This window comes from Dermacentor variabilis, chromosome 5, assembly GCF_050947875.1.
Source record: "Dermacentor variabilis isolate Ectoservices chromosome 5, ASM5094787v1, whole genome shotgun sequence".
NCBI classification, from domain to species: domain Eukaryota; kingdom Metazoa; phylum Arthropoda; class Arachnida; order Ixodida; family Ixodidae; genus Dermacentor; species Dermacentor variabilis.
Window position 1 is genome coordinate 47,674,648 of NC_134572.1, and position 27,869 is coordinate 47,702,516.

The 27,869-nt window shown below is 43.1% G+C and overlaps 2 protein-coding genes across 2 annotated transcripts in view; one reads left to right on the top strand and one right to left on the bottom strand.

Annotated features, from left to right (window-relative positions):
- LOC142582545 (uncharacterized) overlaps positions 1-27,869 on the top strand; it is a 386,945-nt gene that overhangs the window by 36,094 nt on the left and 322,982 nt on the right. Inside the window, exon 15 of the mRNA XM_075692387.1 lies at positions 1,802-1,930. Coding sequence (XP_075548502.1) covers positions 1,802-1,930 — 129 coding nt within the window. The remainder of the gene's footprint in view (positions 1-1,801; positions 1,931-27,869) is intronic.
- LOC142582544 (glycoprotein antigen BM86-like) lies at positions 20,429-27,447 on the bottom strand. Its single transcript, XM_075692386.1, has 4 exons — positions 27,249-27,447; positions 26,323-26,454; positions 22,159-22,266; positions 20,429-20,756 (listed from the first exon to the last, which is right to left on the bottom strand). Exons 2-4 carry the CDS (start codon positions 26,348-26,350, stop codon positions 20,647-20,649), a joined length of 246 nt encoding a protein of 81 aa, XP_075548501.1. The 5' UTR covers positions 26,351-26,454; positions 27,249-27,447; the 3' UTR covers positions 20,429-20,646.

A 27,869-nucleotide genomic window follows, 5' to 3' on the forward strand; every position in this document is an offset into this window, starting at 1 on the left:
GGCCAGTTCAGCACAGCTGTGTTATGGTTAGTTCCGGCAAGCAGAGTTGCATAACCGGAGGTCGTAGAATTCAGTCGCTTCTGTGCACCATTCGGTGCGATAGGAACACGAACACGCCCAGACATATTTCGCCACTCGGTGTTTTAATTCTAATGCAAAGGGAAAAGCGCACAGACAATGCGAGTAACGTTCTTCAGAAAACGTATTAAAACTAAATAAATCAATATTCTTTCCTTATTTATCGACGTAGGCGTAAGACCGCATGGCGTTCATATAATTGATTTCGCAAGAAAACGCGCCAGGCGCCTCAACGCACTGGCTTGCTCGGGGAAAATGCTTTGGAATATTCTATACCACACGCTTGGGCGTGTGCCCGTGGTGTAATGGTTTGAGCATTGAGCTGCTATGCTAGGGGTCCTCTGCTCCAATTCTGCCGTCGGATAATTTTATGTTTATTGATTGAATATACCATATGTTTATATATTCGAAACAACATGGTGACCAGTGGTCCCGGTAGCACATATCGGCCCACATTTTTAAGCTGCATGATCATCGGGTTCGGGATAAGAGGCTAGAAACATACCCGATACAAAAAAGTTGTGGTAACTCACTAAGAAAGAATTGGTTTTTAAAAACAAGTGCTTAAGAGGAAGCTTTAGCTCGGGTGCTCCTATCTAAATACATGTAAGAGGAGAATTCGTCTTTCTCGGCAACCACTGCACCAAATTTGACGAGGTTTGTTGCATTTAAAAGAAAATCTTAAAGTCTAGTGACTGCCTGTTTCGAATTTTCGATTTAGGCCGTCAATCTTTTATTAAAAATTGACAAAAATCTAAAATTTTCAAAGACGAAACTATGAAGTTTACAACTGTGTAACTCATCAACGAAAAATGATAATACAATTCTGTGAAATCCATATAATAGTACATCTAAAGCGGACAAAATTGATAAGTTACACATGAATCTCAAAAAATTTATTAATATGGAAATACAGCTTTTGCAGAACCCTTGTAAACAACGTAACAAATTCACGTAAGATACCAAATTACACATCGAATTTGTCCGCTTTCAATGATCTAATGGATGCCGTTCACAGAACCGCGATATCTATTTTTGATGCAGAGCTATGAATTCGTAAACTTCGTATTTCTATTTTTTTCATACTTTCGAATTTTTGAAGATCTTTTTAACAAAATTCAAGCATTGAATAAAAATTCCGCTTCCAACAGTCACTAGAATTTAGCTTTCTCTTTCAAATGCAATAAATTTCATTAAAATCGGTCCAGGGGCTATCTCAGAAAATGGTTTTTGCGTTTTACATGTATTTGAATAGGCCTCGTTGGAGTTGGGCCCGAGCTAAAGCTTCCTCTTGAGCATTCCCCCTATCACGCTTATACCGAAGCAGAGATGGGGCTTGCAGGGACCAAAAAGAGTTGGTAAATTTGTTATTTGTTTCCTATTACCATGCACATACAAACGAGTTCACTAACAGGGCTGGGATCTAATTATCACAGTAAGGATGCACATGGCGTGTCTATGCGGCTTACTGTTGCTTACGCGTCTCGGCATAGCTAAACAGCTTACATGCGGTATATCGTGTAAACGTGACAAGCGGCTTGATCAGGTTGAACAATTCAAATGAAAAAAAAAAGAATATCTGTACGAAAAACTGCCTAATTGTGAGGGAGTTTTGTCCTGTGTCCATGATTAGCGAATTAATTTTTGAAAGTCTGGTTCTTGTTTCTGGTTCTGGTTTTTTGAAAGTCTGGTTCTTTGGTTAAGAATCAATGTCTTTCTTCAGCCCGTACAACATGCAACTCCAAAGAGAGGCGAGAATGCGAGGACAAGAAGCGGGAATGCGTCTACAAAGACCAAAAAGCAGAGTGCAAGTGCCCTCAAGGCACGGTTGACGACGGTCACGGATGTTCTGGTGAGTTACAACTAAAGAAGCCTCAAATAACCGTTATCACACTGTGTTTCTCATAAAAGGACGTTGCTGCTGTTCCCACCGAGACGGTAGTTCAGTGCTCATGATATTATAGGGTGGTGGCAGAACGGAAATGGCGCGATTCTGTAGTTCTAAGTACACAATAATGTTAATCATACTTCAAAGATCTGCAACATAAAGCAGACGTTGTGGCATCCTACTTCTAGGCTACTAGTTAGAAATAATGCGGTTCAAGGGTACGTGAGTCCAAGCTTGCCTTTAAGTCTCTAAATATATTTCGAATCTTTTTTCAGTGCATTTGACTTTACACACACCTAGTCAGTTACTATAGCTTTGAGTAAGGCGGATTTTGAGTCATGTTGTTCACAAGTAACGGTTAATAGAGTCTGAATGCTTGATGTAGTGAAGTTCATTTTCTCCCAGCTGCTGTAGTTCCAGAATCGTGCAGTGAGGAAGAAACTAATAAATGCAGAAGCAGTGGGCAGCGTTCCCTTACAAAAATGACTTTAGACTGTCTATAGAAAGTCTATAGACTTTTCATAGACGACCTTTCCTTTCTATAGATTTGGACTTTTGTTGATATAAAGTCTATAGACTGTCTATAGACGAAAGTCGATAAAGTTTCTATTTCGTTTTGTCTAATCGCAGTCTATAGACGGTCTATAGAAAAAAGTCGATATGGTGTTTGTGTCTTTTTTGCCTACTTCCCCTCTATGGACTACCTATAGACGAAAGTGGATTCAGTCTCTATCTATTTTTGTCCATACTTTGTCTATAGACTCTCTATAGACGAAAGTCGATAAGGTTTCTATTTCTTTTTGTCTACTCGCAGTCTATAGACGGTCTATAGAAAAAATTCGATAAGGAGTTTGTTTCTTCTTTTTCTACTTCCCCTCTATATGACTACCTGTAGACGAAAGCCGATACAGTTTCTATTTATTTTTGTCCATACTTTGTCTGTTGACTCTCTATATTATGGACAATAGTCGACAAGGTGTCTATTTTTTCTCTACTCCTGGTGTATTGAATGTCTATAGAAGAAAGTCGATAATATGTAATTCCGAGTTCCCATACCCCCCGCCCTCTGCGAACGCGATGATATGGCACTGGTTCATGCACGACGGCACCGCAACCCCCGCGCGGCGGGCAAACCGTGCAGACTGCTAGTCTGCGTTCGGTGCAGCTGCACCGAACGAGGATCGCGGCGGAGCAGGCACCGTCCGAGTCACCAAGGTCTTCCAGGCACCCGAAGGCCCTAAACCTGGCTGCTTCCCGGACGTACACTTCGCGAAGACCAGGTGGTGAAGGTCAGATGGTGAAGATGTGGCAAAGGGGGTGAATAAGTGGCGAAAGCCCGCAGACCAGGTGGTGAATTCACCACCTCTGAGTTGTCGTGGTCTTGCATGTCTATAGATTAACAATAGACAAACATCGTTAATCTGGGCCCAACCCGTGTACGCTGTAACCAAGCGCAGGTAACGGTGGATAATACATAGCTGCATTTGATATAAGCCACTAAAGTTGTATACTGCTGAGATTGCTGTAGAGCCTATTTGTAGACTTTAGTATACACATAGTGTATACCTCCGCATTTGTTGACCACATATGATCTACGTAGTCGCTCTCGGCAATCCCAAGACAGTCTTCACATTTGTCGCATCACTTTTGCGGCAGTAGAATAACGGAAGCAAAACGCCGATCCAATTGTTAAAATATATGTTATGAACGCCAGCTTAAGATACAAGTGCATTCGAAACAGGCATCAAGCTAACAGCAAAGACACTCGTAATGTTTGTAGCTGACAACGCGGACTTTGTGAATGTGCCATGAAACGATGTCGTGCATGTGGTGTTCGCGTTGTGTGTCGTCCGATTCTCGGATACTTTTCACATTGTCTTCATATCTCGCCTGCGTCTTTAACATCGGGCGACTTTTGTTGCCTAATATCCTGCACTATAAACTCATCAAGGTTTCTCATTCACTTAAAATAGGTGCCAAATTCTCTGAGCCCACCCAGTATTTCGCGGGCGGTATGCCTGCGCAGCCACGCATATGAGTACCTCAATGCTGTACTGATTGCTTTGACCTATCATCGGAACAGAAAATTAGCACTAACATACGTGCGGGCACCACATTTGGCGGTTCGCTGGAAGATATGCTACAAATACGCTGTATTACTCATCGACGCTGGCAATAATGGGTCTAAAACGTGTGAAGGGCCCCGTAACGGCTTTTACAAACAGCGCATTCATGTTAGCGTTCCAGTCTCATACTATAGCCCACAGCGTTTGTCATACAACCTGCCAGCGCATATCTAAGCTTCGTCCACAAAAAAATGCATAACGGAAAAGAAAAGCCACCCGTTCCGGCGCGCATGGCGCGCAGAGAGAGAGAAAGAGACAAAGAAAAAAATGAAGGAGGAAAAGGCGCTCACACTCCTCCGAGCGCGCACGCCCTCCCGCGCGGAGCTCCTGCGCATGCTCGGAGCTCTTGCGCATGCGCGGCGGTGCGCCGTCTCAACGAGTGCGCCAGGCACGTAAACGGTTGTGCCGGTGTGCGGTGTCTCCCTGAACGTTGGTGTCTGTGTATGCGTGTCTTCCTTGTGGCATCACACGTCAACTACACTGAATGGTAAGCTTTATCAAAGACGTTTTGCGTCAATACCTTATGATTATGTGAGCGCATTTCGTAGCGCGAACCGGCTGCATGTAGCGCAGGCGACTCGGGTATAGTGTCGGTTTGTCGTTGACATGGTTTGATAACGCGCTCTTGTTCTCGCTTCTACTATACGGAATGTTTTACGGCGGGCGATCGCTCGTGCTTGTTGATTTTATCATTATAGCTTACGTGCGTAAAAAAGGAAGTACACCATGTTTTAACTTGATACTGAGCTACCACTAAGCGGATTGTGTGTGTTGGGCAGCCAGTGTTGCAGATCTCATTTAGTGGCGCTTGATCCGGCCGCGATGAATGCTGCACCGTATGTGTAGTGAAATTCTCGTGACACGCTTTACGTATATATCTCGAAATTGTGTTAGCATCAAGAATTTTCAAACAGACAGGCATAGTTGAATAACTGCTAGCGTACTCGGATGAAAGGCCGTGTTTGCGGGGCATGTATCAGCAGTGTGTGCGCTGCCGTTTTCGCATAGTTTAAATGTAGCAGTATTTTTAAGGTTCCTGGCAACCAATCTAAATAATTTTGGGAAGTTACAGCAAGCAAAACTCGAGACTTGAAGAAATATCTAGTAGAAATCTCTAGATTCACCCAATCTATTTATATGCAACCACAAACGCTTTTGGAGCATGAAACCTGCGATAAGCTCAGTCACTTGCAGCTTCGCAACTTAGCCGAAAAAATTAGAGAACAATAAATTAGTCGCTCCGGGAACACCTTTACACGTTTCAAACTGAAGGCATTGCGTTTGACGGTAGTTGGAAGATTTGTTTTTTGTCTCTTTTTTAAACAATTTAGCAGCAGAAGTTATCTTTCGAGCTATATGAAAAGCGTTAAGCGGCTTCCGATGCTTCGTCGTTCTGCAGTTTACGTGCTCTTAATCACAAGGCAGCTGCTGGCGCAGATTCGCATTGTGCTAATCCTGTATGGTATGAAGCCATTGTCGTGCGTAATAAGTGTTCCGGTTTTCATTACTGTTGCATGTAGTGCCGTCGTCTTGGGCAGACTGCATACAATATGCGCTGTACAAAAGAAAAAAGAGCCAGATTATCAATTTGGTGGTCTTTTCTAAGTAGATAACGCACAGATTATTCAAATAATTCTGTGGGCATTGCATTTGTTCTACCCTTATCAACACACCTAAGAGATCGTAACATGTTTTAGTTGATAAGTGACCTGATCAGTACGCCCCCATTCATGTGCATTCTACTGAAAGTGTGGCAAATGTATTCATCTCGAAGTATGAGAAAAGAGACATTGCAGGCTGTTCTAAGCGGAAATAAATTGCAAATCTTAACGTGATTGTTCAAAACTGCAATCAGTATGCTGAGCATGTTCGTTCGGCACGGGCATATTGCATTACCACCTGAAAAATGTGCACAGTCCAGCCGGGTATCTTTGTTTCAACGAGTATTATTATAGGAATCGTTTGGGATTCTCGCATTTCTTTTATTTTTATAAGTACACTGTGTGTCACATGAACCTGTCTTAAAACGAAACGTACCGTTGCTGGCACCGGCGACCATTACGGTTGTCTAACTGCTTATCATACTGTAGTATAACGAAACATCATAATGGTACTGATTAATATTGCCATGTAGTCTTTAGTCAGAGATAAACAAAGTTAACTAGAGGCATAAGTGATGAGAGCAAATTATATTGAAAACTACTATTGAACCGTAAAAATAACTAATTGTATAACTGATTGTATAGTTTTTCCTCACATTGTTGCATTTGCTTTACGTGTGTCTCTGTCTTCCGTGCTGTACTCGTGTGGCCATCAATTACGACCTTGCCGAAGCCCTTGTCAGCTTTATTAATCAAGGGATTCAAGTCAGTTGAATCTACTACTGCATGTCAAGTGACTGACGTGTTATTCGTTTTATCTAAATATTATGGACTGGCAGTACTTGGCAAGCATTAAACCACAATATTTTTTATTAAACTTAAGTTGCAGGCGTCATAGATTGCCAGAAAATTTTCATGAAAACAGCCAGGGAAGGCTTGGAAAAAGATCGGGAAATTTTAAAATGGCCACATAGGTATGCTGTCTTGTTATACGTCATACAAAGTTTCCAGAGAATCTCTGAGTTAAATATATTTTTAAAACGTTTCACCTGATAAAAATTGAAGGAGATTGGTTCCATTTATTGAAAAATAAAAGAAAGTCAAGCTTACTGACAAGGCATTTCTTACTCAATATGTGTTTTTTTTTGCGTTAGCTAAACGTCCTGAACCTCGATAGCCTAGAAAAAATTTTCATCTTTCAAAGCACCTTAAATAATTTACTGTAATAGAATTCATTCGAACTACACTAAAATCAGTTCTGTTTCCTAGGAGGTGTATATCTGTCGTGCCATGACACAAAGTGCTCGTGTGGTATTTCGGGTGCTCATGTGGTATACCTAACTTGGAAACCTGTTAGCACGCCCAAGAGGCCTCATTACCTGTAACAAATTAAGTGACCATATCGATACAATCAGCCCATCTGCCTTCCGTTGAAGTTATGGCCAATCACCCATTCATTTAAAAGTATTAGAAAGACATTTAAATGTGTATTAAGGAAAATAAATTACAATCTTAGGCATGATACTGTGAATATACCAGTCACGTCTTCTGAAAATATCCCTCTGCACGGGCATACTTAACTACCAGCCAAAAAAAATGTACAGAAAGCCCAACTGGGTAACGTTTCAGCAATAAATATAGAGACCATTTGAGATAAGTACAATAATGCATCATATATGAACTTGTCATAAAAGGGAACATACTGTTGCTTGCACGAGCAGCAGTTCTGACTGTTTAATTGTTCACCATACCATGCAATAAAACATTGTATAAAGGTGCTGATTTGTATTGACAAGCAGCCATTAGTCATAGTTAAACCGCATTAAGTATTGACTTAGATGGTTTGAGCAAATATATTAAGCTGCTTAATGAACACACAAAGAATATACACTTGTTATTTTTGCCTCATATTGCTGCATCTACTTATTTGCAGCATACACCTGCAGCACCTTTGGGACTAATGACACAAAGGTCAAGGCCAGCCTGGCGACCATGCCTGCCAAGGAGCAGTGTAAATATTTAATCTGTTTCCATGATAGCATACGACATGAATTTAAGGAATTCATCTATTTTATCGAGCAATAAAAACGGTGAATGCATTGCTGGTGCATTTGTTTTATTTTTCGCGCTGCATGATTCAGCACTATATAAATTCTTTCTGTTTATGCAACATATATGAAAGTACAGCTGGTTCAGAAGCATTATTAATCTACTAACGGTAATGCATAAGTGCAGATGAAAAGGAACAGGTGCACATGCATAAATACATTCAAAACTTTTTGCTACCGCATGTAAACAAAAATGTAAACTAACTTGTAGATAGCCGCTATGGAGTTATGGCCTTATACACTCTTTGTAGACTTGTCTATAAGATGTCTGTGTATATAGAGTGCCTATAGATTAAAAAAATTCATATTTGTTAACAAATGTCTGCAGAATGTCATAGAAAAAAAGTGTATCGGACTATAAAGTTCTGTTTTTGTAGACTGAAGTCTATAGAATGTCTATAGACTATCTATATACATTTGTATATAGACATTCCATAGACTTCAGCCTACAAAAGTAGAGCTGTATATATAGTTCTACTTTTGTAGACTGAAGTGTATAAAATGTCTACGGACAAATATCATCTGTAGACATTCTATAGACTTCATTCTACAAAAGTAGAACTGTAAGCCTATACACTTGTCCATAGACAGTCTATAGACTCAGACTTCTTATAGACTGGTCTATAAAAGTGTATGGCCATAAGTCTATAAACAGTCTATAGACAATCTATAGACTCAGACTTTTTATAGACTAGTCTATAAAAAGTATGGCCATAAGTCTATAGACTGTCTATAGACTGTGTATAGACAGTCTATAGACTCAGACTTTTTATAGACTAGTCTATAAAATGTGTATGGCCATAAGTCTATAGACCGTCTATAGACAGTCTATAGACTCAGACTTCTTGTAGACTAGTCTATAAAAAGTGTATGGCCATGAGTCTATAGACAGTCTATAGACAATCTATACACTCAGACTTTTTATAGACTAGTCTATAAAAAGTATGGCCATAAGTCTATAGACTGTCTATAGACGGTGTATAGACTCAGACTTTTTATAGACTAGTCTACAAAAAGTGTATGGCCATAAGTCTATAGACTGTCTATAGACTAGTCTAAAGGAATGTCTATAGACAGTCTATAGACTCAGACTTTTTATAGACTAGTCTATAAAAAGTGTATGGCCACAAGTCTATAGACTGTCTATAGACTAGTCTAAAGAAATGTCTATAGACAGTCTATAGACTTCATAGACAAATGTCTATAGACTGTCTATGGACTTTCTATAAAAATTTTTGTAAGGGTTGTGTCATGGAAAACCAAAAGGCTGTCTGTAAAGAAGCGTCAAATACACCAGCAACAGAGGTGGTGGATCCAGGTGCGTATTCTAAACCATACTTCGTCACAACTATGGCAAAACTTATTGGTTTACATTTTTCAGCTAACACAGCGTTTCTAGCGACTGGTGCAACCAGAGGGTTGTTAACGTAACCGGACTACAAATGTGATTTAGTTTGGGATATTCCCCTCATGGGGCTCGCACGTGTGGAAGAATGTCTCGCTGTCACAGAATTACCCCATATCTAAATAAAATGGCAAGTCAAATCCGTAAATGCCCTCATCATCCAAGTTCTTCCTGGATTCGCATAAGTTCAATAGATGTATACGACAAAGCATAGTCTTAGTGCATGCTGAGAGCAAAGTTTTCACTCTTGTTCCAAACGTTAACGAACTGTCCTGGTTCGAACTATCAAAAGTACGTCAAATGCGTTAGAATCGCTCTGGTTTACTTGCGCGAACATTTATTACTACACAAAGTGGACTAAAAACAAGCCGCAAATTCATCATTTGAGCAAATCGTCTTGGGGCACTTGCTTGTAGTAACCACAGTAAGGCGAATCTTGAGCCGCCAGTTTAAACGCTAGAAGGCTGGTTTGACAAGAATGCCAACAATCAACAACAGCGCTTGGGTGTTAGCTTCCTTGTTACGATTCAACCCTCCAACGAATCGACTATTGAAACAAAGGAACGTGAGAAAAAACCGTAGGAGGGTGGTGTGTATGAATCTTATTTAACGAAGTTAGGGTTTCGGTATAGCTATACGTGCGACCCGTAAAGATATGTCGGTGACCCGCTTTGGTCTCTGTGAAAGTACGAAATAAAACAGCAAATGGTACCTGATTCACCTGATCCGCAACGGATATGGGCCATCAAACGTACAATTCCTCTACTAAACCCAAGTTTCTGTTTCTTTATGTTTTGCCTTCCTTCCCGAGTTGTTCTACGTCTGCTTATTCGGGTGGTCGTCGAGGGCAAGTGAACCGATCCGGAAGATGGTCTAACAAAAACTGGGCCAATCCGGTGGAAAGTAAATAAAATGATGTGGTGAGGGGTGTGTGAAAGAGTGAGAGATGAATGGGAAGAGGGGAGGGGGTGACGTAACTTTGCTTGGTGAAGGCGCAATTGAACGGAATCGCAGCGAATTTCAAAGACCCTAACACTCTCTTTGAGAATCGTTGTTCATGGTCTCTCACGAATTCTTGTTCCAGCTGCTCACCGATGTCTTTTCAACATGCCACATCAAAGAATCCATGCTTGCCTTAGTGTTTATTCCCATCAACACATAAATATTGAGACGGGAGGCGACAAAAAAAATAAAAGCGACAAAGCGCTTGATAAAGTTCTCACACCTCTACTTCAGAGTATTAACACTGAGCTATCCTTACTTTAGAGTCCTTTATGGGCTGATTTTGATTTCTGTCCTTCGAATTCAATTAGTACGTAAGAGGAGACGAGGTAATTTGTCTAATGTATATTCGTTATAAACACACACTTAAACTCTAATCAATGGCCACCAATCAATATATTCACGCAATACCATAATCCAGTGCCTACTATGACTTTGATTATATTTAAAAACAGCTGTTTTTAATACCTGCGTTTCGCTCCTGCTGCTGTCAGCTGCGCGAGCATAGAATGGTTTCCAGGCGTCGTGTGCGCGCCCCGTATGGAAAACAATAACACGCCCTTGATTGTTGAAGTTCTGGTGTGAAATTATTTAATATTAAAATCAATTAACTAATGTTGCTTCCAACGAGTTCGATTTGTCTGTGGCGTCTTTTATTCGCTAACGCCGACGGCCGACGGTAACCGCACTTTTAACACGTCGTTTGGCATTTTATGCACTTTTAGACAAAGAGATCTAGAAAAGTTCTTGAGTTAGACATTACGATTGTGTTTACCAAAACACACTCTAGTGACACCAGTAGTGGGTTTTGCCGCAGATAGAATATATACTAGCATATTCCAAGTGCGGAGGTTATGTTTAGAAGAAATTCTATTTTCAGTCTTGTCATAGACCAAGATGTCTATAGCCGTTTGTAGCCGTTTCAAGAAGTTTTTAAGAAGTTCTGTGTTTCGTGGGAAGGAATCACGCGATGGGAGATGCGCGCCGCGTAGCTCAATACGTGCACACTCTGCGTTGTAGTTGTATTTTATTGTACAAGGTGGCACACCATGTAGTACTTGCATAGGCTGGCAGCACGATGTAGGCATATAAGTTTTGAGGAAATAAATGAAGGTTAAGGAGAAGCGTACAGAAATGCTAGAATGAAAAGATGTATAGCATACCTGATTAAATCAGCAGGCTAGGTGACGATTTGTTACCGCCCCGTTTCAAAGGGGATGCCAATGAATCATCATCAGCAGCAGCATAGTATCGGGCCACTTGTTACGTGATGTGAGACGTGCGCCCCGTAGCGTCTATACGCGCAAACTTTGCAATGCAGTTGCGTTGTGTGCCACCAGGTGTCACAACACGTAGCAGTTGCATCGCATCGTGCCACGAGTCAAAGGCTATGACATGGGCGTCGCGTAGTCTCGAAACTCGTGCTTACTCTCCGGTACATGTTATGGCGCCTCCTCGCAAGGTACGAACCGCTGCTGAAGAAGCGAATCGTAAAGCTAGGCGCGTGGCTGCAACCAGGTAACGTCACGCTCAGCAGATCGCTGTGCAGAGGGCAGCACAAGCCGCAGCTCGCCGTCGACGGCGGGCGGACAGTTAGTGAAATCGACGCGAGGACACTCTAGTGCGTATTGCCGAAAATGGAGTTCCTATGGAGCTGCTCTTCCAGGTCAGGCTCTCACTTTGCTGCGTTTGCCGCGCAGGCCTGTGACTTTCTGTATCATCATTGTTCATGGCAATACACGGAGAGCCGAAGAATGCAGCGGGGAGGTGATCACACGTGGACAGATGATTATTTACGGGGTTGCATCAGCATTACCGTCGCTAGACTAATCTTTACAAACGTAGCATTCGTAAATTTCGAACACTATTTACCGTATTCGTTTGTTTGTTTGGGGAATGTTGCGGGGTGTGGAAACGCGAGGGCTCCTCATGAAACACTAAAGGACTGCTTGCCGTGGCAAAAAGAGGTGTCACGCATTTTGCTCTTTTGGTTTAACGTTCAAACGATCATGGAGTATAGGAAGCCTGGCTATTGCAGTGAACTACTAATTTCAGGCTACCTACCGTCATAGGGCTATTTTTCATTGAAACGTGCGATTGGAGCTTTCCAATGCTAAGCGGAGATATAGCGCTTTGAGGCCTGGCCAAATTTGTTTTTACTGGCGTAGCATTTTAGAGCTGCTTCACGGGAAAATAACCATGTTGTTTTCCCGTGAAGCAGCTCTAAAATTCGAGTTATATACTTTGAGTTATATAAACAGAAATGAACCAAAAGGTAGTTAATATTATTTCGATGACCCCAATTACGAGCTAAGAGTGCATCTATCACCAAATCTGTGAACAATTGCTGCTGTAAATAAACGCATAGAGTGCCGTCTGTCAAAGAAAAAATAGTTTTTCCCTTCTTTACTTTCTTGATTGCTCATCTCCGGGTACGTGTCGCTCTGCTGTCGCTTTCATGGAAATAATAAAGACTGCTTGTTTTCAAGCACATACTGCCCGCACTGTAGCCCGTATACAGCAGTGCCCCTTCCGCACTGTAGCTCAACGGATGGTTCTCTTGAGCCCACAACGCGACCGGCAGCGAGATACTTTTTTCAGTCGTCCGAAGCCTTTATCATAGGCGCCCTTTCTTTCCGCATAAAGTGCTTGGACGACCCTGGTGCCCCAACAAGCAAGAGATTATTCATCAATTTTCAGCAAAATTTTCACGTGGACTGGGACTTGATAAATTATTGAATGCCAGCAGTTTATGTATTATATATGCTACATGTTCCCATAACGCGTTCACGCTTGTGTTGTTCTTGCTTCAATAAAGGCAAAATTCAAAAAAAAAGAAAAAGAAAAACACCCGCGTACAGTGCTCTGGGTGCACATTAAAGAACCCCAGGTGGTGAAACTTAATCCCGAATTCCCTACTTCGGTGTGCCTCATAATGATATCATAGTTTTGTCCCGTAAAACCCAAGATTATATTTATTTTGTTGTTTTAGTTTTATCACCTTTTTCTCCTGTATTTTTTCCATGATCTGTGGGCTTCCTATTTGTTTTGTTATTTCGTTATAGACTTACCTTTGAGAGTGCTTTGTAGGTTTTTTGTTTTGCTTTCCCGAGTAACGTTTTTGGAGTAGCTGACCCTTCTTGTGGTGAAACTTGCCAAGTCTCACGTTTAATAAAGAAGGTGCGCCACAGTTCTCGTATGGCTTGTCCAATAAAATTGAAGTTTCTAGCACTGAACGTTACTGAGACGTGAGACGTGGAATCAAAAACCGTTCGTTTTAAGTTCACGAATAAGCATGCGAGAGAAATAGATTGACCGTGGTACTGACCGCAGCTTTTACACGAGGAGCGTACACGCTGCAGTTCTCAGATTCAAGGGTGGCGTTGAGCTTGAAGGAGACGGTGTAATAATACTGACCTGAAACGCAAAATAAGACCAGAATCACTTAACTGCGTGATATATAAAAAAAGATTGATCCCTTCCACTAAGGAGCATATATATACACTCGCTTTAATGTGTATAAAAAGGTAAGTGAAGTGCAATGCAAGGACAGGGGTGTTAATTACCAGATCTGCAAGTTTATGTAAAATAGAAAATCACAACATTAATTGCCTAACACACTAGAAGTTTATGAAAGTTTAAAGTAGCTTCTCGAGATACCAATTAATTATCATTACTAACATAATAAGGGTAGTAGAAGTTTGCACAACTGCATATAGCTGTTTCCGCGTAGAATCGAAAGTGCAATATTGTAATCAGTGTTAGGTATAAGCGGTCATTGTGCCCAAAATTCAGGCAATGCAATAAACACTACAGCCCTGCAGAAATTTTTCAGTGGCAGTATCATGCTGAAATGGCGTTTGGGTTAAATTTATTGTGTGGACTCGATTGACCGGAAGCAGAAATATGCTCTTTTGAATCATTTAGAGCATAATTCTTGTATTAACATGATAAAATCCTCGTGTTACCCTCTAGCGCATGAAGATCAACAATACGCTAATTTTATGCTCGCACATGACACGCATTCTTTATAGATTGACAAGCATCGTGAATCATCATCATCATCGTCATCATCATCATCATCATCATCATCATCATCATCATCACCATAATCATCATGTCTTATGTCCACTGCAGGACGAAGGCCTCTCCCTGCGACCTCCAATTACCCTTGTCCTGCGCCGGCCGATTCAAGCTAGCGCACACGAATTTGCTAATTTCATTGCTCCACCTTGTCTTCTGTCGTCCTCGATTGCGTTCTCCATCTCTTGATACCCATTCTGTAACCCTAATGGTCCAACGGTTATCTAACCGCCAGATTACATGACCTGTCCAGCTCCATTTTTTTAGTCTTGATGTCAATTAGAATATCGCCCATACGCGTTTGCTCTCTGATCCAAACCGCTCTCTTTCTGTCTTTTAACGTTATGCCTAGCAATCTTCGTTCCATCGCTCTTTGCGCGGTCCTGATGTTGTTCTCAAGCTTCTTTGTCAGTCTCTATGTTTCGGCCCCATATGTCAGCACTGATAAAATGCACTGATTGTACACCTTCCTTTTTGATTGCATCGTACAACATGAGAAGGCAATTACAAAATTCCGCTATACGGCGGACATTTTGATCCCCGCTTGAAGAAGCAGGGCGAAGTCGATCATTCTTGTAAAGAGGGTGAGCCTACATGTAGGCATTTTTCTTCCCACGGCATCTAACCCTAACATAGACTGCTCCAGGGTCAACGGTGGCCGTGAAAAGTACACGTCTTCCGTCTTTTTTTGTTCCTCTATATAGCGTCATTACACAATGTATCTCTGCTCTCGTCACTGCAAAGCTTTGTAGATTGAAGAATACTTTACTATATTTCCCAACTGCATTTTGACGCACATCATGTGATGCAAAAAAGAAACAGCCACGCATATGCACGCACGCGCAAACTCACACACCAATGCTCGCAACACACACGCACACACACACATGCATACACGTACACATGCACGCATGCAAACCGACAGGCATACAGACACATGCACGTGCGTGCTCCCACGCATATTCTCTTTAGCCAAACGGGCTGGTGGCGTGGTGGTTGCGAGTTGGCGTACTCACGTAGTGTGCACGACTCTCCGTATACATCAGTCATCCGGTGTTTCCATGGGCAGGAGCAGCCTTGTTTACCGTGGGCCACTGAGCAATCCATGAATCTCTCGTGTCAGTCATTAGCGATGCACTTGTCTGTGTGAGTAAACAGTGAGCCATGTAATGCCGCACTCAAGTGGGGATCTTTGTCCGACTGCTTTAGGGAAAGGCACGCCTCGACAAAAATTAGGAGCTTACATATCGTATGTCTGGCAGGCTTATACTTGCCAGTCCTCACATGTGACTATCTCATGCCCCGTGGTTCTGTGAAAATGGTACGAGCAAGCGACGCTATATACAGGCCGCACATTTTCCTCGTACTGACTTGAAGACATCTCTCCCTGTGGAAACGTTGGCTTTTGGCTGATTATTTCCTTTTTGAAAAGTCAGCATAGCGCTGGTTGCTGCCGGACGCTCGACACAAGCCCCCCCCCCCCCCCCCTACCCACTACGACACTACTACGCGAACTAACCACAAGGCCCTCTACCCACTAGTCTTCCCTCTGTGCGACAGTGGCGTGTCTCATTAAACGCGATCAGGAGCAGCGCCAATTCGCAGGGATCAGACAGCAGCAGAAGCGGACCTTTGCGTTCGAAGTACTTTAAAGAACATTTCGAACAGGGGAAGTTCGGTTGGCAGAGTAGTGTGTTCGGTACTAAGGCTGCTTTGAGTCAGCATTGTTTGCGGTGTTGGAGTGCCATACATTTTCCTCGAGCGAGGCGCTTACCGGTGAAAGCGCGTACGACTTCGTCGTGTGCTCTACTCGCAAATTGTATGCAAAGACAAACAGCGTTCCTCGCAAACACCAACAAAAGATCCGCTCAAACCGATTGCAGCAGATCGTGAGATCCGCATAATCTTTGTATCGACATGATAAAAAAGAGAATTTGGCGCTCAAATGTGGAACTGGTGACTCCTTGTCAAACGAAGAGGTAATGTTTTACGCACAAGCTGACATGCGCTCTTGTACATGGCGCTGTTGTAAATGTAACATACATGTCATATAATTCCACTGTTTCAATCTTAATTCTTGTGACCCCTTGGTATTCTATAGGCTCATGTCAGAAGCTTCCATGCCCTTGTTTCTCGATGCTGACACACATTAAAGGCTGTGGGAGTTCCACACAATGCTTTCTTCATTTCTTATGGCCTGTCCGTAAAGCCAAGATTCTTTGCATCCAAGCCTTGAAAGCCAAAGCTGCACAAACCCTAATATCGTTAGCAGTTTCATTCTTGCGATTGCGAAAACTTCTTGCTATTCACTCTGCTTTCGACTAGGCCCATATGGAGCAGTATTCCAAAACGAATGTTCACTGATATTTGATTGCTGTTTCGGTACAACATCCGAACTGAACACTTACTTGAGCAGACTCCGTCGACGAGCTGTTCATTTTCCGCGCATTTGCAAACGACATCTCCGCCTTTCACGGAGCAGAACTGGTCTGATCGGCATGACTGCTTTTCAACGTCGCTGCAAGATCGCACTTTGGATATTTCTGAAAAAGAAAAGTTCTTACGATAATGCCCCTAGAGAACACGTAAGGATAAAAGAACAAACACGTAAAAAAGTCCGAATTCAAGAGGCACGCGTATTGGAGCTGCTGAATCTACGTAGAGGTGCGAAAGCATGTGCTGGCAACGGAGAAAAAGATTTTAAAATCAAAGGCTGTCTCAAGAGAGGAAAAAATAAGCGGTAGTGGTACTTGATTTCAAGATATAAGACGACGAGTGCGGATGCCTTCAGACTTGCAAACTTTTTCGGAGGGCTCCTTGAGGGAATGCGAATGTGTAGATCCAAAAGAGTGCAGGAAGGGACACGTGTAACAGCGTTGGCAAGAGCTACGTTAAATACTTCGAGAGTAGCGTTTCTTTGGAACTTACCTTAAAACTGTCTTGTGTAGAGAAACGATGAATTTACAGCTGAAAAGCGGCCAAGCACTGGAGACTTACTACAGCATCTACTTATGCGGACCGGACAATTTAACATCATGCCCCAAATAACAGCGCCATATTGTGACAAGGCACTACTGGAATGTACCTCATGGTCTCCGTGCGTCGACTGCTCAAAGAGATTTGAGAACCAACTTCAAATCATATACTTATGTTTTTGATAGACAATGAAAAGCAGAGCATGTCGCCGACCATGTATTTGCATCCCCCTTAAGCAAAGGGCGACAGTACAGTTGACTATTTTCGCGGTTCAGTCATAAGTCTTCCAGCACCCTTAGTCTGTGGAACTATATTGAAAGTATACAAAATAAGCTTATTAGGGAACCGCGACATTCTTTGATAATTCGAGCGAGGCAGGGTTCGACCGAAGGCAGAGCCATAATAATTTTTGTGGTACATCGATGGCCACACTTTGGCAAGACGACTCAAGTCGGCAGCATCTAGTCGCCTTATACCTGTGCACGTGACTCCATCGTCGGATAAAGCGCTTCCCTCTTTGCAGTTGCACTCGTAAGGTTTCAGAGGATCTTCGGTTTCCCTGCACCCGTGTGGACAGAGGAGTCTTGCTTCGTGTGCCGTACACGCATCTGATTGGGAGAAAACGAATCGTGGTAGTAATATGAATTTTGTACAAGATGCGATTATGAAGTCGTCAGCATTTTGCGTCCTAGTGCATTTTCTATAGTAAAAAAAATAAATAATTGGATTCCTTCCCACAAGCACTGTTTTCGAGAGCTTTTTCGGAATATAGGCTTGTACTTGCCAAAAACACGATCCGATTATGAGTCACGCCGTGGTGGGGGACTCCGGATGAATTTTAACCACATGGGGTTCTTAACCATGCACTTAAATCTGACTACACGGGTGTTCTTCCTTGTTGCCCCCATCGAAATGTGGCTGCCGTGTCCGGGATTTGATCCCACGAGCTCTTTTCCAGAGTTTGTGATGTTCTTTCTTGTGCCCGCAAATAAAACCAACGAAACAGCAAAAAATGCGTTCAAGTTATTACCAGGGCCCTTCTTAAAACAGACGAATATGTCCGGTTTGGTATGTGCACCCAGGGAGGGAAAAATTGAGGACAACATAATTGCTCTGATCGCACCACTTCAAATGACGTACTCGCTTTGCTAACAGTGATCCTTTGTGTTTTTATTTATTTTTTACTTACAATACAATACAATACAGTTCATTGCTTTGGCAAATCTAGAAAACCAAATGTTAACAACTAAAGGGAGGAATGAAGGTGGCGCAGCGAGGAGGTTAACCAGATGGCAACATTCGGTTTGCTACCCTATACTGGGGAAAAGAAAATATAGATAAACGTTAGATAAAAGATAAAGGAAAACTAAATAAAACCTTCATAATCAGGGTGGGAACAACTCAGGCGCGATTAACTTATTCGATATATTTATGCAGTTCAACGTCCAAAACCTACACTGTACGCTAAGACAGACGTCGTAGCGGGAGAACGTGCGCTGCAATCTGATTACCCAGGAGTGCTTGATTTTCATTTCTATCGAAATACGGCTGCCGCGGCAAAAAATGAAACCCGAGACCTCATGCTTCGAACAACAGAGACGCTAAATCAAGAACACGCTGACAGTTGTTTAAAGAAAGCGGATCGTCACCTGTGCTCAAAACCGACAAAGCTGCTTTCGAGCTCTGTGCACTAAACGATGGCAGCTTTTGTAAAGCATTCATCTTCATAATGGATGTCATCACTGCATTCAATGTACCGAGTACACACTGTGCTTCAGACCAAGGATAGTTTGCTGGTTGTTTGAACGCACACAAGAAACGTGCAATAATGACCGTTATGCAGTACGAACATGACTTGTCTGTCTGCCACTGGGTGCTCATCGGCAGTTGGGGTGTAATCAGGGTAGGGGAAGCCCATGCATTTCGACTCCTTGATGATCGTTTTCATGATTCTCGGAGCAGTCAGGTTTCTGAATTATGTCTCTGACGTGCCCTGAACTTCAGATGCGCGACGCACTGGAAGGGTAGAAAAAACTGTGTACGTAGAGGTCTCCTTCACAGCAACCGTAGTCTTCCTGGAAGACCGTCGGCGGAGAAGTCCGCGGCACCGCACAATTTCAGTGACTTCTCTGTGCTTCGAACATTTCGTGGCAATTTCTTAGACCATAGCAAACTCACTTTTGATTTCAGGGCGGTCTATGGAAGTGCCGTCATGAGAACTGTGGCGGTCCGTGAACTTGAAGAATGTTGCACGGCAGGCGTCTTCTGGCATGGTTCTACACCCACCAAACACACGCCACTGAGCTTCTGTACACAGCCTTCATGGGTCGAATTTGCAGGCACATGTTGCAAGAAAATGGTTTTGGAATAAATGAACGAATCGTATGTCGAAAGGGGCCGACTTCGACATGGAATGAAGTCACAGTTGACGCCGGGCACGTTCCTGAGGCGGCCCATGTGCGTCATGTTGACACTTTAGGAAGAAAGCTTTATAAATATCGGGAGGTTCGCGTTCTGTATACCTATATATGTCAATATCACAGCTAACGCTGGTTATAGTGACACTTTTCTTAGGTATTATACACCGGACTTTGATGCTGCCATGGTGGCGTCATATTCCTCAGAATGCCCATCGTGCTCTCGTTGACAATGTACAAATGGCGAGAATGCTTCTTCTGGTATGAATTATTAAACCTAATTTCACTGGGAGCCATGTTTTTCGAAAAAGAAAACAAAAACAGAGCACTTCTCTTTCCCAGTGCGTTGCACACAGTAAAAAAAAAAAAAATGACTTACTTTGGACTAAGCGTTTGAGCAGGGAAGCCTTGCCAATAGTACATTTCTGAGTGTGTCTTCAGTTTTTCTCGTTCTTTTTTTCACTACAAGACTGTAGACTGGCGTTCCCCGTGTTGCAGTGATGAATTCGCGGCCCTTCGATACTGCGCAGGGCTCACAACCTTCCTCAGAAATTACCTCAAGGAAATCACAAGACCTTTCTACTATCAGCGAGGACACCGAGTTGTGTTCCGCCTAAGGTGATGATTCCTAAGATATATAAATTAGAGGCCTTCTTGTGCCATAAGGTCAAGAGAACAATTATGAAGGTATCCTGGGCATGGACTGTGTTTACATTGAAGCCGATGGCTCAACACTGGCCGCCTAATGTTGCTTGTGCCACTGAACGTTACCAGAAATCTGCGTGTTCGGAACAAAGGAACTGTATCTTTATTTTTAGTGAACAACAAAAGAAGTACATTCAAAGCTGCCCCAATTCGTCTAAAAAAACACAACTAATCACAACATACGCATTTGATGAAGTACTTCAAAGTACTTTAATTACACACCTCCGTGTTTTCGGTGTCATTCGTTTGAAAAATGATCAAAGTTGGAATGCAAAATTAGACAAAATAAATTTAGTCGTACCAATGCATCCTTCATCCTCGTTCCAAATGCTACCAGGAGAACAGTACGTGCCTTCTAGTGGCAGCTCTGAAAAGAGAAAGAAAGAAAATGGAAGGTTGGATTGCTGTGAATTTAATTGTGGGGTTTTACGTGCCAAAACAACAATTTGATTATGAGGCATGCCGTAGTGGGGAACTCCGGATTAATTTTGACCACCTGGGGATCTTTAACGTGCGTCTACTGTACGAGACACAGGTATTTTTGCATTTCGCGATTATCGAAACGCGGCCGCCTCGGCAGGGATTTGATCCCGCGACCTTGTGCTCAGCAGCACAACACCAGAGTTGCACTGCTGTGGTAGCTAACAGTTTCATGGTCTCCTCGCTAGGCTTAAGATTTCCGCCGCCAACAGACAAACAACTCCGTAATCACATCATGCGAGAGCCCGTATAATTGTATGCTGCTCCCGATCTGCATTTACACGACCAATTCGCGTAAGAACATTCGTATACGAATGTTCGTATTCGTATACCAGAACATTCGTATACAAATGTTTTTCTGTGAACTGGTCTGATGTATAAGGTGGAGCGATGCGTAAGAACACCGGATAATGTAGTGAAAGCGATCCCACTGTTTCGGAGACTCCCCATTTATTTTGCATGAAATGATTTGTTGATTCAACATGGGAGGCCAAACTCGTAAATATGTGGGATTTGTGTAGGCTTAAACAAATGCGTGGCCAAAATGTTACGTTTCGACCCTCCCATAAGCAGTATACAAAGTTTTATTGGTGTTTCTATATATTCTATTATTTTTGTCATGCAAGCATCGAACGAAGAGAACGGAATTTGCTGATTTCGAGCAAGATTCAAGCGTGTACCTAATAAAAAAATGCACAACCCACCGTGAGAAAGTGCTGTGTTCGGCATCGGAACACGGCGTACACACAAAGCACATTTAATTCTTTTTCTATTTAACCGCTTCAAATTCCAGTAATTCAGTTTTATTAATACATGTGTTATCGTGTTTTCAACTAGAATATCAGCCTTGCCGAACATCTACTTAAGACTTGCTAAACTATCACCAACCATAAATATTCATGGGCATATCTGTCTGATTGTTGGACTGGCTTTTAACATCAAACGTTTTTCGTTGACCATAGAACTGTGGTATCAAATACCTGGACGCATCCGTTCATTACCCGTACAAGAATTATTGAGTATCCTAGAATGTTTTTCTTTATGTGTACTTTGACCCATCTTGTTTTCTGCATATCAATCCTCTGTGGCATTGTTTCTGTGCCCTTGCTTATTAGGGCTATAATGTACCCGCTCCTACGATCACGCTGCTAAGTGGCTACAGAAAGTATGAATGAATGAATGAATGAATGAATGAATGAATTGGTTTCTTCTTCAGTGTATTGCTGTGGCATGGCGTTTAATTTTTTTCCCTTTAATAGCCCCCTAAGTTAAAGAAGAAAGCCACTTACTTGAGCAGTCTTTTTGGTCCCAGCCTTGGCAGCAACGGGAGTCTTTGCCGAGTAAGTCTTTATTGCAGAGATGCAAGCAGCTGATTCCGGGGTACAAGCAAGTAGTGGCTGCAATAAGCACATGAATTGCACTCGATTACTATAATCGTTACATGTACTCGTATTACGAAAAAAGAAAAAGCGAGCAATGACCGGCGCCTATTATGTTTTTTTTCTTTGCACAGCATACCACTGGATGCTCACAAGCAACATATGAGCAATTATGCTCTCGCACAACTGTTTGTGGTTATGATGTATAAGCGATGGAACCGAAGCGCACATGTGGCACCGCCACTGGAAATAATCTCCGGACTTCGTTTGGGCCTTCGAACAAGAGAGATAAAAAAAATGATTGTGTTTAATTGACTATATATAAGAGCATAATTTAGGAACAGATGTAGTATTCTTATTTAAGTGCCATATTATATTATGTTTACTGTACTCCTTTGAGTTCTGGCACACGTGAAATCCTCGCGTGGTGTGCACATGTCAAAGAAAACAATGGCATCTGCGTCTAATCGAACTTTGAAACAGCTTTAACTAAGACGATCACGAGCGGAAGCGCCAGCTTCCTCTACCTTTATTCAGAACATTCGCCACGGCAAAAATGCCGGCAGAACATTCGCCGCGAAAACAATGCCTGTACTGCAAGGAGTGTGAACCACGGTTCCGAGAGATAAAGATTCTTGGCAGAAGCAGAGATAAACCTTTGTCCGTAAGGCTCCGAGACTGAGTTCATAAAAAAATGCGTTTAACATGGAAATCATTTGTGCAGCACCCCTTCGAAATATCCTCCCTTGAAGTCCGTACACAGCTTCCAACGCTTCTTGAGGTCTTGGAAACAGTTGGAAAACGCTTTTTATTGGCAGAGCTGTCAGCTCCTTTGTCTTGGCGTCTTGAATGGCCTCCACGCTCCCCATCCAGCGACCTTTTATTGCTCTCTTCACACGAGGAAAGTGGCAAAAAATCGCATGGGGAGAGGTCAGGCGAGTATGGCGGATGGGGAAGTGCAGTAATGCTGTGTCTGGCGAGAAATTTTGTTACGCTGAGAGCAGTGTGCGGCCTCGCGTTGTCGTGGAGAATGCTCCATTGTCCAGATGCCCATAAGTCAGGGTAATAACGGCGTCGCAGTGCATGACACGTGTGTTGGAGCACGCAGATGTAAAACTCCTTATTCACCGTCTGCCCTTGTGGCACGAACTCGTTGTGTATGCCACCTTTGGCATCGAAAAAAAAAAACTATCAGCATCGTCTTTGTTTTGGTCGTTTGTCGCCCCACCTTTCTCGACGCCGGAGAGATTGCGGACCGCCATTCGGCGCTCTGCCTCTTTGTTTGAGGATCGTATTGAAAACACCATGTTTCGTCTTCAGCAATGATGCTGTCGACGAATGCAGCATCCTTCTCTGCCTCGGAGAGCAAATCAGCGCTCACTGATGCCCGCGTGTCCTTCTGTTCCTGTGTGAGAGAGTGCGGCACAAGTCCGGCATTCAGCTTTCGTTTCCCCAAGTTCTCACGCAAAATTTGGTGGCATGTTGTCTTACTAATGTCGAGAGCATCTGATAGCATGCGGACTGTAATGGTGCGGTCTTGCTGTACGATCTCCCTGATACAAGCCACGTTGTTTTCGTTCCGTGAGGTTGCAGGGCGCTCCTGCCTTGTGTCGTCTTCCACCGACTTTCTCCCCAAAACGAACCTCCTGTGCCACTCGAAAACTCGCGGCTGCGATAACGTCTAGCTGCCGTAAGCGTCACGAAGGAGCTCATACGACTGTGTGGCTGTCTTGGCAAGCTTCACACAGAATTTTATGTTTACACGCTGTTAGAGGTGGACGTCCATCTTTCGACATTTACTCACAGTAGCATGCGCAGACGGCTAATGACAACGTATTTTTTTTTTACATGGAGCGCCATCTAGCGACTGCTACAGCAATTAACATAAATTGCTCAGGTTAGCCCGAAAAGTAGCGCTACACATACGCACCAACATTTTTTTTTTGGAAATCATTTCTATAGAAGAAAATAAATCAGTCTCGCAACTTTACGGACAAAGGTTTATGAAGGCACGTGAGGTTTTGGAGGCATTCCATATAAAGAAGAGAGGGGAAAAAAGTGTTAGTGATACTTCCGTGACCATCTTTAAAAGTGAAATGTCATATCTTGAACGGTTAGGCAGATGATGCATTGCAGTCCTTGTGCGTATGTCTGTGATTTTCCTTATATCTGCTGAATTTTCAGTGAATAAAGATAGATGATATTGGCGCTTGTCCTGTGTCGTTCTCCCGCTCGTGATCGTCTTAGTTGGCATTGTTCTTTCCTAGTTCAAGTATGCACCATCTAGCCCAAGTGAATGTTGTTCTGAATCTGCGTCTAATGTTTGGCGGCTGCTGAAGCAGCGCTCGGCTCACTTGAGAGACTTACGACAAAATTCACTAACGAATGGATTACAAGGCAGACAAAGCGAACAGTTTGTAACCGTACTGCCGGTAACACCAAAAGAGTTACGGATTGCAAAAGGGACCAAAAGTGGCGCTACAACCTTCGGTAATGCTTGCCACAATGCCAAAGGTGCAAAAATTCGCCGTCTTTAGCTAGCTCCGACTTCATAGCCAAAAGAGTTGTCTGCTAGCATAGCAGCCAGCGCAATCGTTTCTTGCACATACATCAATTACCAAATGATCAACACCCAGAGGGGTTATGTCGGGAGTTTTTCGTTCATTCATAAAAAATAACTTTATTGAGTGCCCTGCGATTTGGTGGGGTGGGCCTGGACTTCGCCTAGGTTTCGGCCAAGGGTTGTTGGCGCTTGGTAGGATGGCTCTAGAGTCGGAGTGTCTGCACTTGCCAGTCGTGTATAAGGCTGAGTGTATTTGGTGCATGAAAGCTGGACTCGGATAGGATCTAGTTTGTAACTGCCGCCATACGACAGACTGCTTTTTGCTTAATTTTCGGTGCGGTGGCGGGAATGTGCGCCTCTGCAGTTTATGGTGTTGTGTAATTTCGTGAAAAATGGTCATTCGATCTTCCCACTCCCACTCCTCGGTAGTTGGTGAGGCGGGGCTAACCGAGGCTCGGTCCGTAAGCTCTCGAGCTATGCGGTGCGCCACCTCATTGCTACCGTCGGGTGAGTGTGAGTGGGTGTCCAGAAAAGATCGATACTTTTATTAGCTAATTTTAGGAGTCGTAGTGCCTCTGGGAAGATTCGACTGCTGGCGAAGTTTCGTATCGCCGTCTGGGAATCACTGATGATTATGTCAGCGTGTATTTGTGCTATGGCTAACGCGACAGCTATTTCTTCTGTGGTTTCTACGTGTAGCGTGTTGACTGTAGCGCTCTTCACTCATAATTTATCACCACTGCTGTGTAGGCGCGCTTCTGTCAGTATTTAGCTGCGTCTACAAATGTGGTGTCCTTGCCGTTACCGAATTCTGTATATCGCATGCTCCGCTTTCCCGCCTACCCTGATGGTGGGTGGGATGCATATTCTTGGGTATTGGAGGGACGGTTGTCATGTCTCTGATGTGTCTGGGCATATCTAGTTTGACGTAATGTTGGGTATGATGCCCTATATCTAGGTGATCCAATATTTGCCTACCTGTTTTAGTTTTGGAGAGGCGTTCGTATTGTGCTATGCGTTGTGCCTCGATTGGCTCATCCAGTGTATTGTGGAGACCTAGCTGCAATTGCCTATCGTTGCTGTTGATGATGGAAAGTCCGATTGGTTGCTTGTAGATTTTTCTGATTAAGTAGTCTAATTTGTATTTTTCTGACGAGTACCATCGTAGGTTCGATGCCGCCTATCCTATTCTGCTTATTACGAACGCTTCGACTAGCCTAAGCAGAGTGCCTTCTTTCATTCCAATATGCTTGTTGGTTATTCGTGTAAGTAGCCGCATGATTTGAGATGTTATATTGTCTAATTTGCGTGTGGTCTCTCTGTTGTAGCCGCTACTTTCAATGATAAAGCCCAATAGTCTGATCTTTTCAACCTTGGGTATGGGCGTACCATCTGCCGTAGTTAGGTGAATTTCCAGATTGTTTCGTTCCTAATATTGCTAGAGTAAACCTTTAATTAGACTTTCAGCACAGCGACAAAAAAAATCTATACGCAAGAGTTCATCTACTCACGAACGCATTTCCCCCTTATTTCGTCCATAGCCGACCAGTCGCCGCAGTCGCATATGGGTCCCTGTCCCCAATTTTCGGGCACTTTGGCGCGACCTCCTTTCCTTTCACAATCGGCGCGAAAGGTCGGTTCCACTGAAAAAAGGGCAACGCACACGTTATGGGAACAACGAAAATGTAGAATTGAATTTATACACCGCGTGAGAAATTAAAATTTTGCTCTCGAGGTCAAACAGACCGAAACAGCCGTTTGAGAGCCGTCGCTATTATTTCATTCGTTATCGCGATTTACCTGGTCCCGATTTCACGAAGAATAATTTTGTTGAATAGCTTCGTTATTTCGAACTAAATAGGCACTTCCACGAAGCTTGCTCTCACAAAGCCCTCTGTTTTCGCTGATATTATGTTTGCCATCATGATTAGCGCGATAGCTTTTTCGTCGTCATAATCAGGAGCCTCATCATTACCATACTAGTTTACATCCACTGCAGAACGAAGTCTCCCAGTGGTCTGCAATTACTCCTTTCTAGCCAGACCTGGCTCCGTCTTAGGCTTACCAATTTCCTAACGTCATCACACCACCTGACTTTCTTTCGTTCCCTTGGCACCCTTTCTGCTACACTAATACATATGTATATAAACATTTGGTACCACAAATGTACTTTTTATTTGCACGTTTGCTAGTAATATTACAGGGTGCACTGCTTACAGAGGAAACACTTTTTCAAGCAAGACGAAAACTGCTTCGAGGGTTTTGCTTTGAGAGGTGAACTATATTGCATTTTGGCGCCAGTAAACGAGATACAGTAATGGTAGGGCCGATTTGTCATTCGTCTAAAGCTAAAGCATACCGTCAGATAAGGATTCCGCTACATGAATAGGTTTTAGGCATGTATCTGTAGCGGCGTGATATGTTGGCGGTGTCTTACCTTCGCATTTTTTGGTAAGATTCGAGACGTGGTCGCAGGAGCAGGTGACGGTTCTGGGATCTATTTGTGTACAATGGCCGACAACACACTCTGTGGTCTTGCAAGATGTCTTGGCTGGAGCGAGAGAGAGAAAGATACGGGGATTCAAAGTTAATATAAAACTGCCTCAGCATAAAAGAAAGTGTTAAAATAACGTTATGTCAAACCACACGTGACGTGATGTCGCTCTCGTGCCTACAACGCTATATTGGTCACTGTTGTAGCTGCCACCGAGGACCAGACTACGTAACGTCACTCTAATAACCCGTTAAAATCAGCATGCCAAGGACGACAAGGCCCCCTTTTACAAAGCTTGGTCCAGATATAGAAGCGTCGGCCAGCATGTCTGGGGCACTTTACCTTTTTTAACTGCTAATAACCTGGACAGTCTAAAACAGAATTAGAATTCTGAGATGCACTTTTGAGGGAGCACGCATTTTAGTCTGCGCAAAATACACATGGAAGGCTAAGGTGTCTGTGAATGACAACACATACTGTATTGATTTAACCAAAGTACGCAGATGAATAGGTGCAAGAAGATTAGAAACAACTTACGCAGGCAACCTCTTTCTGCAGCGTCGA

What these genes read in the sequence shown, in the direction of transcription:
- LOC142582544 (XM_075692386.1), bottom strand. Translation starts at nt 26,350, where the DNA reads ATGGACGAAATAAGGGGGAAATGCGTTC. An exon ending in AATAAGGGGGAAATGCGTTC is followed by an intron (nt 22,267 to 26,322) that starts GTGAGTAGATGA and finishes TGCTTATTGCAG; the next exon opens with CCACTACTTGCTTGTACCCC. An exon ending in GGACCAAAAAGACTGCTCAA is followed by an intron (nt 20,757 to 22,158) that starts GTAAGTGGCTTT and finishes TTCTCTTTTCAG; the next exon opens with AGCTGCCACTAGAAGGCACG.